The following is a 19,755-nucleotide window of genomic DNA, read 5'->3' on the forward strand; positions in this document are numbered from 1 at the left end:
ACCGAATATGCTGTCCCCAGCCACGCCGGCCGCGCCCTGATCCCCAATGCCTCCCCTCCACCGCCGCCGCCCCGCCGCCGCCGCCGCCGGATCCGCACGGGCCCTCGATCTGCCGCGCGCCGGCCCGCGCTGACCTCCGGGCCCACTGCCCCCTTCCCCTCCTTGCTCCCTCCCATCCTCCCCTGCCCTTGCCTTGCCGCTCCTCCCTCCCCCTCTCGCGGCGGACGGGCTGGGGTTGAGGGGACGGCTAGGGTTTCCGCGACTCCCGCGTCGCCGCCCCTCCGCGGATTCGTGCTCGCTTGCTCTCTCCCGAGACTCTCTGCGCGGAGCCGCCTCCCGCGGTTTCGCTTCTTCGCCCTAGGGATTGGTTCTTGCTCCTGCTTCGGAAGCGCAGCTCCGGCCTCGATTCGCGAGGTTTCCGGGGGAGCGGCGCCGATCTGCGGGTGGCAGCGCCGCCGCATTGGGTGGCCCCGCAAGCCCCCGAGGGTTTCAAGCTTCGATTCGGCCGATTCGGCCGGCTCCAGGCTCCCAAAGGCGCGGCCTTTAGCTTCCCGGCGGCCCCGGTAAGCATTTCGCCACACTCTGCCGCTGGGCCAGCTTGATATTGGAGGGAAACATGGCGGAGAACATCGATCTGGTGCTGGAGTTCCTCAAGAAGAACCGGTTCGCCAAGGCCGAGGCCGCGCTCCGCGGGGAGCTCACCGCCAACGGGCCGAGGCGTGCGGCTGAGCCCAAGGGGGACGACGAGCAGGAGGACTCCGAGGTGGGTTCCGCTGCGGGGCCGAGAGGTGCTGCATCAGTGAGAAGCGCAGATTCGTCGAGGGAGTTCATTGTGAAGGAGATTGATGTCGGAGGCCTGCCTAATGGGTCCGAGGGCAAGAAGGGGGTGGGGATTGGCCTGCCTCTGGAGAGCAACACAGGGGATCTGTACCCGTGGAACTTCAGCATCGCCAACAGCACCGCGGAGCAACTGGCGGAGCTTCTGGTGTCCGAGGAGGTGCCAAGGCATCGCCGTGGCGCGGTGTTGCCTGAGAAGAGGGATCGTGGTGTTGGAACCGAGCAGCCCGGTCCGGTGCTGGAGCAAAAGGTCTCTTTTGGAAGAGGGAAGGGGAAGGTTGATGCTGCAGGGAGAAGTGAAGTCAATGAGCCAGGCCACTCGAGTGATAAGAATCCGGTTCCAGAAAAGGAGGAGCCCTTGAATGGGTACGCAGTTAAGACGGTGCTTCCATTTCCTACAGAAATCCCCTCTTCTAGCTACCACAGTACGCACCATGATGGAAATGAGAGGAAAGACACGAAGAAGAAGAGCGTCAGTTCCGATGGTTCTGGAAAAGCAGCAACGAGGCAGGTAGATCACGTTGCTGACCGTTGCTTCGATCTGCAGCTTATGGGGAATAGCCAGCGCGAGGAGTTCCCCAGGCTGCCTCCTGTGCGGCTCAAGTCTGAGGATAAGCTTGTTAACATGAACTGGGAGGAAAAGATTGATCATCATGGATCTGGAACCAACGACCCTAGTACTGACCATGTCTTTATGATTGGCTCTTATCTTAATGTTCCCATTGGCCAGGACATAACATCAACAGGTATGTTGCTTACTAGTTTAACAGTGACATGGCAACGTTATCGTCTTATAATTGCAACACAAGCTGAAAGCTAAGAGTACCTTACTCTCAAGCAACGCCATCATCCTGTTTGATTCTTTACTTGTTCGTCTTACAACTAATTATCAAGGAAACTTATTCTGTTTCTATCTACATAACCTGCCATTTGTGTACCTCATGCTTGCCTCAGGGAACTGCAATGTTAGATACTTCGATAGATAACCCAATAATTTGTTTGTTGCGTGATTAAAAAAATTGAATACATGGGCTCTAGTCCAAGTTTTTAAAGGACACTTGTCTTTTACAGTATGTGCTCTTGTAGATTATTCTGGCGACGTTCTCACATGTCATTCTAAATTTGCGGTTTTTGTAAAGGGATATTTAGCAGCCATTTCACATTTGCTTGTACATCTTATGCTAGGTTTTTAAAATTAAGAACTCAGCTGTATGTGAATTTCATCTTTGATAATACGGATATGCAAATTTGCAATAATGAAATATTGTTTATGTTCTCGCTTACCTGAGCTTTGGCTAATCATTCGGTACTTAAGGTTTGACATATGTGTTAACACATACAGGTGGAAGACGCACAGTCGGTAGTAGTTGGTTATCTGTCAGTCAAGGTATTGCAGAGGATACTCCTGACATGGTTTTTGATTCAATTGGTGATGATTTGCTTGGATATCCAAATGAGTATTGGGACTCTGATGAGTATGATGACGATGACGATGTTGGCTACACCCGACAACCAATTGAGGATGAAACCTGGTTTCTTGCACATGAGATTGACTATCCTAGTGACAATGAGAAGGCAACTGGTCACACTAGTGGCCCTGACAGACATGATCGTCCTACAAAAGATGATGACGATGACCAATCATTTGTTGAAGAGGATTCCTACATATCTGGTGAGCAATACTTTCATGGGAAGAACATTGGACAGATAGGTACTTCGGAGGGGCCAAGAGGACATGGAATTCCTGATAATGATATGATAGCTCAGTATGATGGTCAACTTTTGGATTCAGAAGAACTAAATTTGATGCATTCTGAACCAGTCTGGCAGGGTTTTGTTTCACAGAATAGTGAACTTGGCATGTTAGGCAATGGGAAGTTCCTTAATGATTCTGAACGACCTCATCCTGATGATCCTTTTGTTGAGGATGACCAGCATGGTTCAGTAAGGTCAATTGGTGTTGGTATAAGCAGTGATGCCGCTGACATTGGAAGCGAGGTGCGTGAAAGTTTGATTGGAGGAAGCAGTGAAGGAGACATAGAGTACTTCAATGAAAGTAATCTGAGTGTTAGTGGAAAGAGACACTCTCAGCAAGAAACCGAAAAGAAAAGGGTTAATGCGAATGGAACAAGACAGGACCAAATGAACTATGATATCCAAAAGGGCAATATGCCACCAGGAGCAGCTTATGCTGATGGTGGATTTTCTTTTCCACCGCCATTGCATTCTGGAAAAATTGCTGAATCAGATGCTAAGTCTTCATGGTCAAAGAAGGATGATTCGTATTCAATTAATGATCCCGATGACTGTCAAAATGGCACAGTATCAGATGATACACTAGCCACATGGAAGAAAAAGAACAGTGTGTCTTCCATAAGGAGCTCTCGAGATGAAATGACTTCTGATGTTATTAGATCAAGAAATTCAAGTGCATCGTCTGCTTTGAATAATGCTTACGATGAAGTGGAGGAGACAATGAATGCTCGCCATCACAAACTAGATGATGCACAAGAAGAGGAGACTGGAACCACGCTAGATGATGAGGAAGCAGCAGCATTGCAAGAACAAGTAAGGCAGATAAAGGCCCAGGAGGAAGAATTTGAAACTTTCAATCTGAAGATTGTACATAGGAAAAACAGGTACCTTTTGTAGTCCTTGATTACTTCTTTTTATTCCTGATATTGGTTAAAGCTTAAAGGGAAATGGTGAGCCCTATTTATCTACTGGTCCTTGACGTTTACGTTTATAGTGGCATATTGTTCATTTATTTCTCCGAAGTGCCTTTATTCTGACATCATCTCCTGTAAATATTGTAACAGAACTGGTTTTGAAGAAGACAAAAATTTCCATGTTGTTCTCAATTCTGTTATCGCTGGTCGTTACCATGTCACGGAGTATTTGGGATCAGCAGCATTCAGCAAGGCTATCCAGGCACATGATTTACACACTGGAATGGATGTGTGTGTTAAAATCATTAAGAATAACAAAGATTTTTTCGACCAGAGCCTTGATGAGATTAAGCTTCTGAAATATGTTAACAAGCATGACCCTGCTGACAAGTACCACCTTCTTCGTCTATATGATTACTTCTACTATCGGGTAAATATGAGCTTTATCTTCTCTCAATCCCTTTTTGGTATTATTTAGTTCCCATGGAACATAGAGTTCGTCACCTTTTCTATTGTAGGGTTGACCTTTAGGATCTCATTTATTTTACTAAAGCATTTTCTTTAAATGAAGTTTACTGAAGCTGCGGATATTTACATTGCATTATTGATGCATTTGAGATCTTCATGTTTCTATACATATGGTGTACTTTCTGTAACTGTTAAATTGAGGATTTCTTTAAACATATTATGGCACCGAATATGCCTGTTGATATGCTTTTAATGTTAATTTTTGATACATTTGCTCTACAATTCCCCCCTTTTTCTTATAAACCTATCGCCTCCAGTTATCTTGCCATTGATTTTTATGTAGACTAACATTTCATAGTTTCGACGCATAAAGGCTGGGTTGAACATTCTTGTACAATTTGATCCAGTATAATGACTGTTTTTGTTGATTTTTTACAATCATTGGCGTTTGCCAAATGATCTAAGCCCTTTACATCTTGTGATAAAATCTAGCATGTTTTGGTGTAGAACTTAATTCAAACATGATTGGAGGATATTTGTTTGTAGTGTGAAGGTTTAGGAGTTCAGTTTATCTGACCTAAAAAATTGCTTTGAGATTCTTCTTCAAGTCATTAGAACCATTGGGTTGCTTTCTTAGCCATTTTAAATTATGGCTTTGGCAAATTTAGGTCGGTGCGTCCTATTAAAAAATCAGTTATGTTTTCTGTAGAACTTAGTCGAACTATTTTTTTGCAGGAACATTTGTTGATAGTTTGTGAACTTCTAAAGGCAAATTTGTATGAGTTTCAAAAGTTCAATAGAGAATCAGGAGGCGAGGTTTACTTTACGATGCCAAGATTGCAGGTATCAATGTCATTAAGCTGTGGCATTCATTGATGCTGATTCAATGTTTTCACAAAGTAATTTGACATGAATCAACTTTTCATGTCAGTTATTGATCTATTTCGTTGATGGACCCTTTTTGCAGTCAATAGCTATTCAGTGTCTGGAGTCGCTGCAGTTTCTGCATGGACTTGGTCTTATTCATTGCGATTTGAAGCCAGAGAACATATTGGTAAAGAGCTATAGTAGATGTGAAATAAAGGTCATTGACCTTGGCAGTAGCTGTTTTGAGACTGATCATCTATGCTCGTACGTTCAATCGCGATCTTACCGTGCACCTGAGGTTATACTGGGCCTACCTTATGACAAAAAGATAGATGTATGGTCACTTGGATGTATTCTAGCAGAACTTTGCACTGGAAATGTAAGTGGTTATCTCGCCCCAATGAGTACAGTTCTTATCTGTGATTTTGTGTTTCTGTAACAATCTTCTAGCAACATATAGTCGAAAGATAGCCCACACAGTTAAATAAATAACTGGATTTTTTCTTTGGCTACATATTTCTTTGTTGTTCCCTCTGTCTGTTGTCTTTACCACAGTAAATAAAATACTGCATTTAATACCTGTTGGTCTAATGTTCTCTAACAAAATGCATTTGGTCTGTACTGAGAGTCTGAGGGAGTATAGAACAGTACTCATATAACAAAAAGCATTTAGGGTCGAAGGGAGTATATTTTCACTCTTCTGTGCTATATGATTGGTTGTCAATAGTAAAATAGATTTAACATTTCCGCTCGTTAAACCTGTAGAATATGTCAGCTAAACTTTCTATTGATCTGTGCTCTTCAGGTTCTTTTTCAAAACGATTCTCCTGCGACATTACTTGCACGTGTGATGGGCATCATTGGTTCCATAGAACAAGCTATGCTTGCACAGGGGCGTGATACTTACAAATACTTCACAAAGAATCACATGCTGTATGAAAGGAATCAGGTTTGAACTCGTCAGTTATGTTTCTTTTTTTACTCAGACAATCCTGGTTCAGGTTCCTCCTTAAAACTATCATTTCTAAGTTAAGTTGCATCTTGTTACACTTCAGGAAAGTAGCAGGCTAGAGTACTTGATTCCGAAGAAGACATCATTGCGGCACCGCTTGCCCATGGCTGATCAAGGTTTCATTGAGTTTGTTGCATACCTTCTCGAGGTAAATCCAAAAAAGCGTCCAAGCGCCTTAGAAGCATTGAAACACCCGTGGCTATCCTTCCCCTACGAGCCAATATCATCATGACACGGTTGCTATTGGATTGTCATGTTTGCACTATATTGAGTGCCTTAACATATCTTGGCACGTAAGCACCATGAAAAAAGTTTTGATGGATCAAGATAGTAGGATTTGTTCTACCACAGACCACCCGAGAGCACCGATCAAGTTCAGAATTGAAGCGCAATCTTGATTCAAACCCATCATGATGTGTCACAGCTGGGATGGTCTTTGCTCCCTGTACTAGAAATGCAGCCATGTGTTGTGGTGTAAAATATAACTCCGGTTTTGTCTATTTCTGGCTCCAATGTAACAGGCCATTTGGTTAGATATACTTTTGAAACCCATTTTTCTAGGAATAGGGCTGTCATGTTGTACATGGTGTGTGATTATTGTTGAACCTTGTGCCATGCTGTGCACTTCTTTTATGGCTCTAACCCAAGGTTCTGTATATCTTTGCACCATCACCGATCAAGTGCTTGGGTAAATTGCCTTCCAAGCCTGTTTTGCAGAGAAGCATACCAGTCATGCCGTTTCTTGAGCATAGTCACTTTTCTTCTCGGAATAGTCAGCTAAGGACTGCAGCAAAAATGGTGGTCAATTTGCACCGCGTGCTTGTTTGTCCATTCCCCTTTCCTACGAGTAACAAGTATATTTCGGTTCTTTGACAGAAGATAGAACATAAAAGATGTGGCGTCGGACTTCTGAATTGAAAACACGAGCTCAAAAGATTTGGATTGGCCTGGAAACAACCCTCGCAATGATACTGACAGTAGGGGTAAAAGTGAGCTCTTTTTATGGCACCGCTACAATTTCGTAGGGGAGCAGAGAGAAAACTCACTTTTGAGAGCCGCCATGGCTAGATGGTAAAAAGCCTAAAGATATTGCTCCCTTATCTACAAGATCTCTACAATGAAAAAAATGGAATGTCAAGCTAGCTCTAAATAATGAAGGATGAATCTCCAACATAAAAGTGGACTTTTCAATGGACAACATCCGCGCACTTCGGATCCAACTTCGGCATGTCAATCTTCAAGACTGTGTGGTGGACGAATATGGCTTGGAACCTAACCGAATGCTAAATCCACATACAAAACAATATTTCATGGGCTCAACATGCTCGCTTATAAGCTCCTCGGTTTGGAAGATTTGAGATCATCCCAAAATCAAGTTTTTCGCTTGGATAGGATTTGAACCCCCATCTGTCTCTATAAGAGGGCATGACCGAATTGTGCGGTTTACCCGCTTTGCAAACGTGTACATGCATCGGTGGATCACCTCTTTTTTCTTTTTTTCTTTTTTCTTCTTTTTGAGATCACCACCTGTTTGTTCATTGCAGATACCCATGAGACTTTGGGGCCTAATCAAGGATTGGCTCGGGCTCCATTTCGTCGACCTTGAGGCTTGGCGGGGGCAATCTATTTTCTCTTGGTGGCACATCATGATGAAGCGCAAAGGCTCAGCTTATGTGAAGCTCCTCGCTTCGTGGGAAATTTTAAATGAGCGTAGTGCTCTGGTCTTCAAAAGAAAGCACGTGCAACCCTCGGCAATCCTATTCCTAGGAGGAGATTAAGCATGAGGCTAATCTTTGTTTTTTTTGCCGGCGCGTATTCGCATGAGCTTATTTGATGCCGGTAGGGTGGGCCGTTGTTTTAGTGTTGTGCTCTTGTTCCTTAATTTTTTTTAGAAACATAGTATAAACGTAGACGCGCACATACAACGTGTATACACTCACTCCTATGAACGCACACACGCACACTCTACTTTTATGAGCACCTTTAAATGACTTAGTCGGCGGATTGAATCTTGAAAGTGACGAAGTCACCATAGACACCTCGCTTGCAGGGATGGGAATGGTGTAGTCTGTTTGCCCTTCTTCGTGAGTAGCTGGACTTGGATCTTCGTAAGCAACTGGAACTATAAAAAGTAAATATCAATTAGCCTTCTAAAGGCTATAGCCCTGTTTCTTTTGAAAAAAACGAATTTCTAGTTTTGAAGAAGACAGGCCTCAAGAAAGCCACTATGCCTAAAGAGTCCTATTCATATCCGGTCTACATTCACTATTCTTCATAGGCACTGCGACTGGATTAAAGCAAGAATCAAAAAGTAAAAACAACAACCCACCTACAGAAATTGATTCATCAACAGCTTTTTTCTATAGTGGCAGGAAGTGTCCAACTCTTCGATATGCGCTACCATTCTAGAGTAACTCCTTGATTATGGCTTCAATTTCATCCGGTGGTGTGAATACCTATAAGGCCTTTGATTCACTGGTTGACTATCGTGAGGTGAATCCGATGGTCACATGGTCTTTTAGGAGGGAGGGTAGTGGGTTCTAAGAACACATCAGAGAAAGAGGGCCAAACCTGCTTGAGTCCTCTTCTACATCTTGAGTACTTCCCACTCCAATGGATCTAGTTTTTAGAATAGCTTTGATCCGGCCATGTAGAGCACTTATAGAGGTCCGGCTTCACGTCGGCAATCTACCACACCCATGCTGGAATTCAGTAGAGTCCCACGAGTCAATCGACAAAAGCTCTGACTTTACGAGACACGCACATGTCAAACTTGTGGTTTGAATTCAGGTGAGCTGAGGGTACAGCCATCCCTCCTAAGCACCCAATCTCAGGTTGGTTCTCTTCGTTAATCAATTGGATAGCGCAAAACTTTCAGCTTTTGTTTAAATAACTAAAATAATTCGTAAGCGGATCCCTCCAAGAGGAATACATGTTCTCCTTCCGCCCAAAAAGAATACCGCAGATTCATGTAAATTTAATCTTGCTGTATGAATGTCCTGCAGTGTCCGTGTCTCTAACTGTACGGAGGTCGAAGAGAAATGCTACAGAGGGTAAAATAGATAGTTCGCGGCCGCGTCACTTGCGTGCACAGCAGCAGGTCAGGACCTACGTACGTTGGGCCGTGAGTATGTAGTGCTGGCAGTGATGACGTTCCGTCGCACACGCCTGTTTTTCTGGCGGATCGATGCTAAACACGTACGGAACCTAATAAGCAGTAACGTCCACCACAACCCGACCAGACCACGTTCGTTGCGCATCTCGAGCTTCAGCGAGGGTACGGTGGGCCGGTTACGTGATCACCTATGTTACGGCGCGGTCGACGTGACGCACACGGCGCCCTGGTTCATATAGGCCGTGATGGCCGGCTAGGCTAGCTGCATTCCGTGCACGGCCGGAGTTTTGGGACGCAATCGTTGCCAGCCAGATACGTCCAGAGTCATATCCTTGAGTCCTGACCGACACATTTATCTACGTTTTCCAACGTCTGTCAGAGTCTCGAGATAACCGATTCAACTGTGTGTGTCCATTAATTCAAACTCGGCGAGCCGTGCGCTTCCTAAAAAATACTAAGGCTGGCCATAGTGGGTAGTATCATATAGTAGTATCATGTATATGATACTTTTCTATGATACTAGATCTATAATGCATAGTATCATAGACTAGTATCATAGTTTTGCTATATTAATTGATTTGTAGAATCCCAATACAAATTTGTGTACAAGATTTATTTGATACTAACTTTTTTCGTGATGTGCGCTATGATACGATGATCTACCTACGATACTCTAATCTTCTCTCTCATCCATAATTACCTGCCACATCAGCATTTTGGTGGGGCTAGGATGCATGATACTAGCTATGATACTAGCACTATGGCTAGCCTAATGATGACGAGTCCGCCGCGCCGGACTAGTTCTTGCTGGGTACGTAGCCCGTCGGCGGTCGCCGATCTAGTCCTAACCGTGAGGCCCCGCCCGCCGGACTCGCTCACCTTCACGTAGGCTGCGATGGACGTGCGCACCTATCTTTGCTACTACCTCCGATTCAAGGAATAAGACGTTCTTGATTTACGTGCTTTTTGTTTGATTAAGTATTACTTTAAATATATAAAGATTGTTTGTATAAAATTAACATCATTAGAAAGTGTTTTTCAATACGAATCCAACGATACTAATTACATAATATAATCAAGATTTTGTTGCTCAATTTTTATGGTCAAAGTTCATCTTGAAATACGCATGCGCCTTATTCCTTGGGACGGAAGTAGTATCTGTGTGTACGACTCGGACGTCTCCGTATCTTTCCTAGCTTGGACTTGCGTCGACGTACGCCCCGACGAGCAGCTAGCAGCCCTCTGACTTGACGAGCCCGCCGCGCCGGACTCGCTCGCGTCCGTCCAACGGAGCTCCCAGGGTTTCCCCAGTCGCACGCGGACTGAGATCCGGTGCCTCGCTTAAAGCAAGGCACGCAGCGCCTTGAGGCCTCCAATCCACCCTCCATCTGCATCCAACGGACAGCAACGTAAGGCCCGGGTCTGTCTCGACTCCCGAGTCAACCCTTCCTCCTCAGTCCTCACGCGAGCGCAAGGCAAAGCACTGAGGCGGGAAAGAACGAGCGCGCCCGCCGGCACCGGCCACCTCCGCCTCAACAGTTCAGCTCCCTCCGACGACCCCCTTTCAGACCTCTCGAATCAGCCGTCCTCCTTCCCGCGTCGCTGGGCGCCATCAAGCTCGTCGTCAGATTGCCGCTCCGGCCGCCGCCACTGCGCATCACATAACCGTATCATGCATTACCTCTCTAATGCATAATATCACAAGGTTAATTTTATGATAATTGTACTATAAAAGACCTAAGAGCTCGTTTGGCTCTCATCATGTGTGGTTGGAATCAAAGAATTCATCTGCGATTGTGAGAATCAACTTGTCTGGATGACACAGAACTGGTATTACAATTATATGGATTCCATGCCATGCCTAACCTTAATTCGTACCGGCACTTGCCAAATAAGATGATATCATCAATTTCATTTCAATTCTGCTAAATGAAATGAAATGATGGGTGCCAAACGAGAAGATGGTACAATACATTATCATATTACGGCTAATTGTTTTGTCACACCATCTCCATCCTTAGGCTGCATTGCACGATCTATGAGAGGTCTAAGTACTGGTAGAGCATCATCGTATATGAACAAGTTGATATAGGGTACAATTAACTTGTGGAAAAGATTACAATGTACTCCCTCCACCAAGAAAAATATAATGTATAAATTTAGTCAGAGCGGAGTGCTTTCTAAGTTCGACATGGTATATATACAAAAATATGGAGATCCATAATAATATTATTATATTTTCTATAAGATATATCTTCATAATGTATTTATTCAATACTGTAGTTGTTGATATTGCATGCATATATTTGGTCAAACTTAGTGATCTTTAAGTTTTGATTAAATATATATGTCTTATATTCCAGGGCAGAGGGGGTGTAAGGTTACATTTGCTAAAAGCCAAGGCCCATGTGTCTAGCGAAAGTATGGAACATGCAAGAGAGAGTATAGATATGTAATTATGCTTATGTCCCTTTTGTGTATCCCACAAGCTTTAGGTTGACCTTAAGCAGTTAAGCTGAATGACAACCATGTTTTTTCCACAATCTATAAAATCAACATCGAGAATCGCATCATATGTACTATATTGTTCTTTTTTGACATGATATGAATGCTTGTTATTCACAAGCTCATTTGATTGAAGTATTTTCAAAAGAGTTCTGAATGACTTGGTCCTGTATAAATTATCCATATGTTATTCTTTCGATTTACCGATTTGAGTTTCTTTTTAATAAAATCCTAGGAATAACTTTCTTTTTAGACTGAAGGCTCGAGCAGAGCCCGGCTTTAAATTAATAAAGCAACACCATACAACCGAAGGTTCGAGATACAACTCACACCGATATCACGAAGGTAACAGCTCACAAACAACCACATCCAAATGCCCCAACATTTGGAGAACACAAACACACGGACACAAGCATAGTCCAGATACATAGAAGATAAGATAAAGACAGCGAAGAATGCTATGTCTGCATCCTGGAGTAAGTGTGGAGCGTGCGCAGTCTGTCAATGGTCAGCTCCACAGCCTCCCGGTCCTGTCTCCTAGGAATAACTTTCACTATCTTTTAGAGGTAAATTTTCAACCACTTAAATCTCTTGCTAAAATTTACATCTTTTTCTTTGCAGTGCCAACTACTCCTTTGAGCCAAAGTCTTGCAGTTTTCCAATTCATTAGGATGCCAGCTAGAGGACGTTGCACCCAAATGACGTGTTTTGAGAATCATGCGAATCAAAGAGAGTCCCAAGGGATTATGGTCTAGACCTTGCTAAAATGATCATTCCATAGTTTGAATTTTCTGAAGATAACCTTGTATACGCCATTCACTTAAATATGAGAAGTTCCATCAAACACACAAAAAAAGTTCATTTCGTAGAAGCGTACTATAGTAGTAGTATAGTACTCACTCCGTTTAAAAATAGGTGTCTCAACCTTTTCTAGATATTGATGTATTTGTAACAAAAATGCATCTATATACATTGGTATCTAAATGAAAATGAAACATCTAATTTTAGAGGGAGGTAGTAGCTCCGTTTTTTGGGATGTAATCAACGTGAGCACCACGTTGAGAGGCCACTTCTCGTCGATTAAATGCGAACGGAGGTAGGAGAACATAATCAGTGAATACCAGCAGCGTCCAATGAATTTTGTGTCAATTACATGGAGCGGACAAGACGTAGGTATGTTTGTTGTATGCATGGTATCAGTCCCATGCGAGTTTTGTCACCTTGGACGAGGCAGGAAAAGTGGGGAACCACAAACATCTTGGAGGATGAAGAGGCCGCCGCGCCGGACTAGTTCGCGTTGGGTCGCCGCTCGAGTCCAACCGTGCGTGCTGTGCGGCCGGGAATTTCCGCCGCTAGATCACTCGAGAGTCCAGCCTGCAGCTCTGTACTTGTGCATCGTAGCCAGTATACGACTCGATCAGCATGGTTGTAAGTTGTAACGTACCGGTTGACATTGTGCCTAGTCGCAACTAGCTCAGTTTGTTACCTGTGCGTAGTGTACGACTCGATCAGCATGGAACCCACGTACAAAATCCCTCGACGAGCGACGAGCAGCAGCCCTCTGACTGACTTGACCAGCCCGCCGCACCGGACTACTCGATCGCGTCCGTCCAACCGGGCTCCCAGGTTTCCCCCACACGCAGCACCAATCCAAGTCGACGTACGGCTTTCTCCTTGCAGCTAGTCTAGGACGACCGGGGCTAGAAGAACAAGTGAAACAGCTGGCCAGGTCCATCAGTCTCCGTCCGCGCGCGCGCCACCATGCGCCGACGCACATCACAACATGGTTTCTACCCCTAGGACCGGACCTAGGTCGACTCGACCATTGCTTACATAATCTGACTGAATAAACTATCGCTAGCTAACTGCTGTAACTAAGTACTCCTAAGTCCTCCTAACTATGACTGCTAACTAAGTGAGATCCTTCCAATTGATACCCATAGTTTTATACGGTGAAGTTATTGTATGGAAAAAAGTTCCACGTACTACAAGAGCACGGTAATTCGCAAAAAATAAAAGTACAAGAGCACGGTAATTCGCAAAAAATAAAAGTACAAGAGCACGGTACTGTACTTGGAATCTTGTGTTTTGGACGGGTGCAGCTGCCACGTGAATCTTCGCCAATATCCTGTTGGATAATTAGGCACAATTTCCATGATTAATTCCAGAATATAAAGCATGACGAAAGTAACTACTAACATGTGAAACTCGAACATACTAGATGCAGTGATCAACATGAACAGTAGCAGAGCAAACGGTACAACATCCATTGCTAAACAGATCGAGATATGTCGCACGTACCGATCTGGTGGAGGTGGCGGTGGAGGTGTAGCAGACGATGTCACAGCAGTAACGTTGTTGACGACGGGGACGATGGGTCGAAGTAGACGGCGTTGAAGACGACGGTAGAGCGCACCGCCCGACTTGGACGGAAGGCGACCCGTGATGAAGAGCTTGAGCAGTCGCGCAGAGCGCTTCCCAAAAACCTAATTCGCCCTCTCCCGTACAGGATCGCAAGGACGAGCGGTTCCGGAGACCTGCTCTCCCGTTCGCCGATGCACGTCGGCGCGCGGGATGGAGTAGGCTACGGTGGCGGCGCAAGCAGAGAGAGGTGGAAACCCTAACTCGTGTATTAGATTTTATTTCTGCGGTAGCCGGGCAAGAGATTATATAGGCTCGGGAAACCCTAGGCAACGTGGGCGAAAAGTAAGAAAAGTCTCGGCTCGAGGCTCAATCCACTCAACACGAGCGCGGCGCGCGCGTCGTGACGTGTCGAGTCGAGTCGAGTCGAGTCGAGTCGAGACGAGCGAGGAGGAGGAGGAGCGCGCGCGTGTAGCACTCCTATTCTCACTCACTTACTAGTGGTGAAACAACCCACCTTATAAGGTGGTCTAACTTCCTCCCAACTTTCCATGTGGGACTAAACTTCCCACCTCTTGCCACTCCCTAGTGAGCTGCCACCAACTTGGGCTCAAACTCACATGGCTGCCACTATGTGGGCTTTGAGATTTATAGGAAAAACTGAAATCTAATTTGGGCCACTAAAAGTGGGCCCAATATTTCAACAATCCCCCACCGGATCTCAAATCCCCATTTAGAGATTTACCAATACTCGCTGCTTGTTTATATACCAAGTGTTTGAGCGGAGACTCGTTAAGTTGAACTTCCGCCTAGAACCTTAAGCTACATCCATTCACACTTGAACAATGGACTAAGCCTTGAATTGCAAGTTTTGCGTGAACAGGGTTTCACTCAAAGTCATGACCAGTACATGGCTGCCAGTAGCCTACCCCGCGGGTGAAGCATATGCGTCATACTTCGTGGTCTCTTCATGAGTTTACTAGAGATCACCCAAATCTCATAGATTGCGACGTTTAACAATCGGACTCATATAGGTGTGTTATTTCAAGAATGCTCCGTAGGACAAAGCACCTTTGCTAAAATAGCCAACATAAACACATTAAGGCTTGTTGCCAACCCGCCTTACAGAGCAATTGAGAGTTGTGCATCTTCACATAGAGAGGGTTACGAATACTCTCCTCAATTAAACTACTAGTTTGTTCTTCCCGTGTCCTAATTCACGGGATCTCCGATCACAAAGGTTGGGTTACCACTATGGTGTAACATCAACGGGTCTCAAACCCATCTCCTCGATGCACTTTCTATCACATTACGTGATAGTCCCTTTGTAAAGGGATCTGCTGTGTTTTTGTCTCGTTTGAATATATGTAACAGCTTATTACTCCGGAGTTTCGCAATTTCCTGACAGACTTCAAACGTCTCTTGACGTGTCTTGATGACTTCGCGTTATCCTTAGAATTGTTCACTTTGACAATTACAGTTTGATTGTCACAATTCAAAAGGATTGCCGGAACAGGTTTTTCGACCACAGGCAAGTCCATCAAGAGCTTACGCAACCATTCTGATTCAACAGTGGTTGTGTCTAAAGCGAGAAGTTCTGCTTCTATAGTTGACCTCGTCAATATGGTTTGTTTGCAAGATCTCCATGACACTGCGCCACATCCAAAGGTAAATACATACCCACTTGTAGCGTACAAATCAGCTACATCTGAAATCCAATTCGAATCACTATATCCTTCAAGCACAGCTGGGTGCCCTGAATAGTGAATCTCATAACTCATTGTACCACATAGGTAGCGCATGACCCTATCAAGTGCATACCAATGATCAGTACTCGGGTTTGACATGAACCTACTCAACTTGCTAACAAGCAAAAGAGATGTCGGGTCTAGTCGCGCTCGCTAAGTACATGAGTGAGCCAACGATCCGAGAATATCTCAATTGATCTATGGCAATCCTCCGGTTCTTGCGTAGTGTCACACTCGGGATCATAAGGTGTTGAAGAAGGCTTGCTATCAATATAGCCGAACCGGCTCAAGATCTTCTCAACATAATGGGATTGCGTTAGAGTAATCCCACTCTCGTTCTTAATCAGCTTGATGTTCAGAATCACATCGGCTTCTCCCGCATCTTTCATATCAAAGCTCTTTGACAAGAAAGACTTGACCTCGTGTATTACTTTCATGTTTGTACCAAAGATCAGAATATCATCCACATACAAACATAGTATAACACCTTCGCCCCCACCATGGCGATAGTAAACGCACTTGTCAGCCTCATTGACAACAAAGCCTACGGAAGTCAAAGTTCGTCAAACTTTTCATGCCATTGCTTAGGTGCTTGTTTCAGTGCCATATAAAGATTTCAGCAACTTGCACACCTTTCTCTCTCGCACCTTTTACTACAAACCCATCAGGCTGATCCATATAGATTTCCTCTTCCAACTCTCCATTAAGGAAAGCTGTCTTTACGTCCATTTGATGAACGATAAGACCATAGGAGGCAGCCATGGATAATAGTACTCGAATGGTGGTAAGTCTAGCGACAGGTGAATAGGTGTCGAAGTAATCTTCGCCTTCTCTCTCGTGTGTAGCCTTTCGCTACAAGCCGCGCCTTGTACTTTTCAATAGTACCATCAGGTCTTAGCTTCTTCTTGAACACCCATTTGCAGCCTACAGGCTTGCATCCGTGGGGTCGTTCTGACAACTCCCAAGTTCCATTAGAAAGAATCGAGTCCATCTCATTATGGACAGCTTCTTTCCGAGTCATCCGCATCCGGAGATGCATATGCCTCTCGCAATGGACGTGGGAGTATCATCCACAAGGTACACAATGAAATCATCACCAAAGGATTTTTCAATCCTCCGTCTCTTGCTCCGTTTAGGAGCTTCATTGTCATCCTTCTCAATAACAATCTCATGTGATTGTTCAAAATACTCATTAGATGTACTAGATTCAGGAACTATCTCGGTAGAAATTCTAGCAATGCTATGCATATCTTTCATAGGAAACATATTCTCAAAGAATGTTGCATCACGAGATTCCATAATAGTATCAACATGCATATCGGTACTTCGATTGAACTACTAAAAATCTATAGCCTACACTCCGCGGAGCATAACCTAGAAAGATACAATCCACTCGTCTTTGGTCCGAGTTTGCGCTTCTTAGTAATTAGAATATTGACTTTCGCCAAACATCCCCATGTGCGCAAATACGAAAGTGATGGTTTTCTCCCGGACCACTCCTCGTAAGGGGTTCTATCTTTATTCTTGTTAGGAACTCTATTCGGGACATGACATGAAGTCAACAAAGCCTCCCCCCACCATGCCTTTGATAAACCAGCAGTGGCTAACATGGAATTCACCAAGTCGGTCGGCTTGCGGTTTTTCCTCTCGGCAACCCCGTTTGATTGGGGCGAATAGGGAGGCGTCCTCTCATGAATAATACCATGTTCCTCACAGAATTCATCAAAGATTTTAGGAAAATACTCGCCACCACGATCCGACCTAAGACGCTTGATCTTTCTCTCTAGTTGATTTTCAACTTCGGCCTTATAAATTTTAAAGTAGTCTAAAGCTTCATCTTTAGTTCGCAACAAATAAACATAGCAAAATCTAGTCGCATCATCAATCAATGTCATGAAATATCTCTTTCCACCTTTTGTCAACACACCATTCATCTCGCATAGATCGGAATGTATGAGTTCTAGAGGTGCCAAGTTTCTCTCCTCGGCCGCCTTGTGAGGCTTCCGAGGTTGCTTTGATTGCACACAACTATGGCACTTAGAACCTTTGGCAATGGTGAAATTCGGAATTAAACTTAAACTGGATAGCCGAGACATTAAACCAAAATTAATGTGACATAAACGATAATGCCAAACACTGGTATCATCACTAACATTGCCACAAATATGGTTCACAGACTTATTGCTGAAATCAGAAAGCGAAAAGCGGAACAAGCCTCCGCACTCATAGCCTTTACCAATAAATTGTCCAAACTTGGAAACAACTACTTTATTTGACTCTAAAACAACCTTAAATCCATCTCTCGCATAGAAGGGAGCCGCTAACGAGATTCTTGTTCATAGTAGGGACATGCCGCACGTTCCTCGACTGCACGATCTTCCCGAAGTGAACTTCGGATCTACCGTGCCAACACCACGAACGAAGCATGTGACCCATTCCCCATCAAGACGGAAGAATCCCGGGCGACCCGGTAAGAAGTGAACATGGATATTTCAGCACACACATGAACATTAGCACCTGTATCAATCCACCAACATGGAGATTGAAATACCGAAAGAACAAGTAAAGAGATTACCGTACCCATCAGCATTGCTAGCGGTCACCGTGTTGACTTGCCTCGCCTTTTCTTGCGGTCCGCCCTCTCCGGACAGTCCTTAGAAAAGTGGCCAGCCTCTCCACGAGTAAAGCAGCTCGGATCTGCTTTGTTTATCATCTTCTTCTTCTTGAAGGTTGTAGTCTTCATAGGCTTATTGAAGGAGGGCTTGTTATTCCCTTTGTTCTTGCTTGTAGGGTTTCTTACGCACCATGTTGGCGCTAGATCGACCCTCTCCTTTCTCGGTATTATCCTTAGCCCGAGCTTTCTCCTCAACATCAAGAGACGCTATCGATTTTCAACCGATATCTCCCTGTCTCTTGTGTTTGAGAGTTGTGGCAAAGTTCCTCCATGAAGGGGGCAACTTAGCGATGATGCATCCAGCCACAAACTTGTCGGGTAAGGCACACTTAAGGAGTTCAAGCTCTTTCGCAATGCACTCGTATCTCATGAGCTTGTTCGACTACGTAACGGCCGTTAACCATCCCGATGTCATGGAAGCTCTCCATGATGTACAGTTCACTGCTCTGCATCGGTTGCACCGAACTTAGCATTCGGTGCATCCCGGAGCTCTTTACCATCCGTTAAGTGCATGTACACATCACACGGACGATCGAGCAAGAATACTTAGAACGCATCCGACGAAGAGAGTATTGTTTTCCTTGAACTTGTTCCGATCTTGGTCGGATATAGTTCCTTCGAGTAAACCATCGGTAACTTCGAACACTTTCGGATGAGTAAGCCGGAGCATGGCCTTATACCGCCACCTCTTAAAGTGCACACCGGTAAACTTATCCGGCCTCAGTGCATCGGAAAAACCAGCCATTGTTAACTCAGGAAATTGCCTACGATTAGGTTTTTGGATTGTTGGATAATTAGGCACAATTTCCATGATTAATTCCAGAATATAAAGCATGACGAAAGTAACTACTAACATGTGAAACTCGAACATACTAGATGCGGTGATCAACATGAACGATAGCAGAGCAAACGGTACAACATCCATCGCTAAACAGATCGAGATATGTCGCACGTACCGATCTGGTGGAGGTGGCGGTGTAGCAGACGATGTCACAGCAGTAACGTTGTTGACGACGGGGACGATGGGTCGAAGTAGACGGTAGGCAGCACGGCCCGACTTGGACGGAAGGCGACCCGTGATGAAGAGCTTGAGCAGTCGCGCAGAGCGTTTCCCAAAAACCTAATTCGCCCTCTCCCGTACAGGATCGCAAGGACGAGCGGTTCCGGAGACCTGCTCTCCCGTTCGCCGATGCACGTCGGCGCGCGGGATGGAGTAGGCTACGGTGGCGCGCAAGCAGAGAGAGGTGGAAACCCTAACTCGTGTATTAGATTTTATTTCTGCGGTAGCCGGGCAAGAGATTATATAGGCTCAGGAAATCCTAGGCAACGTGGGCCACGCCCACGTAGTCTCGGCTCGAGGCTCAATCCACTCAACACGAGCGCGGCGCGCGCGTCGAGTCGAGTCGAGTCGAGTCGAGTCGAGTCGAGTCGAGTCGAGACGAGCGAGCGAGGAGGAGGAGGAGCGCGCGCGTGTAGCACTCCTATTCTCACTCACTTAC

At 45.0% G+C, this 19,755-nt stretch overlaps 1 protein-coding gene across 1 annotated transcript; it reads left to right on the forward strand.

Moving 5' to 3' along the window:
• The first annotated feature begins 224 nt into the window (after positions 1–224).
• LOC124704126 lies at positions 225–6,509 on the forward strand. The gene is made up of 7 exons (XM_047236363.1): positions 225–1,583; positions 2,180–3,476; positions 3,657–3,936; positions 4,710–4,817; positions 4,942–5,220; positions 5,647–5,790; positions 5,897–6,509. The coding sequence occupies exons 1-7, from the start codon at positions 617–619 to the stop codon at positions 6,083–6,085; spliced, it is 3,264 nt and encodes a 1,087-aa protein (XP_047092319.1). The 5' UTR covers positions 225–616; the 3' UTR covers positions 6,086–6,509.
• Positions 6,510–19,755: the final 13,246 nt, after the last annotated feature.

Source organism: Lolium rigidum, chromosome 3 (assembly GCF_022539505.1).
Source record: "Lolium rigidum isolate FL_2022 chromosome 3, APGP_CSIRO_Lrig_0.1, whole genome shotgun sequence".
In the NCBI taxonomy this organism is placed as follows: domain Eukaryota; kingdom Viridiplantae; phylum Streptophyta; class Magnoliopsida; order Poales; family Poaceae; genus Lolium; species Lolium rigidum.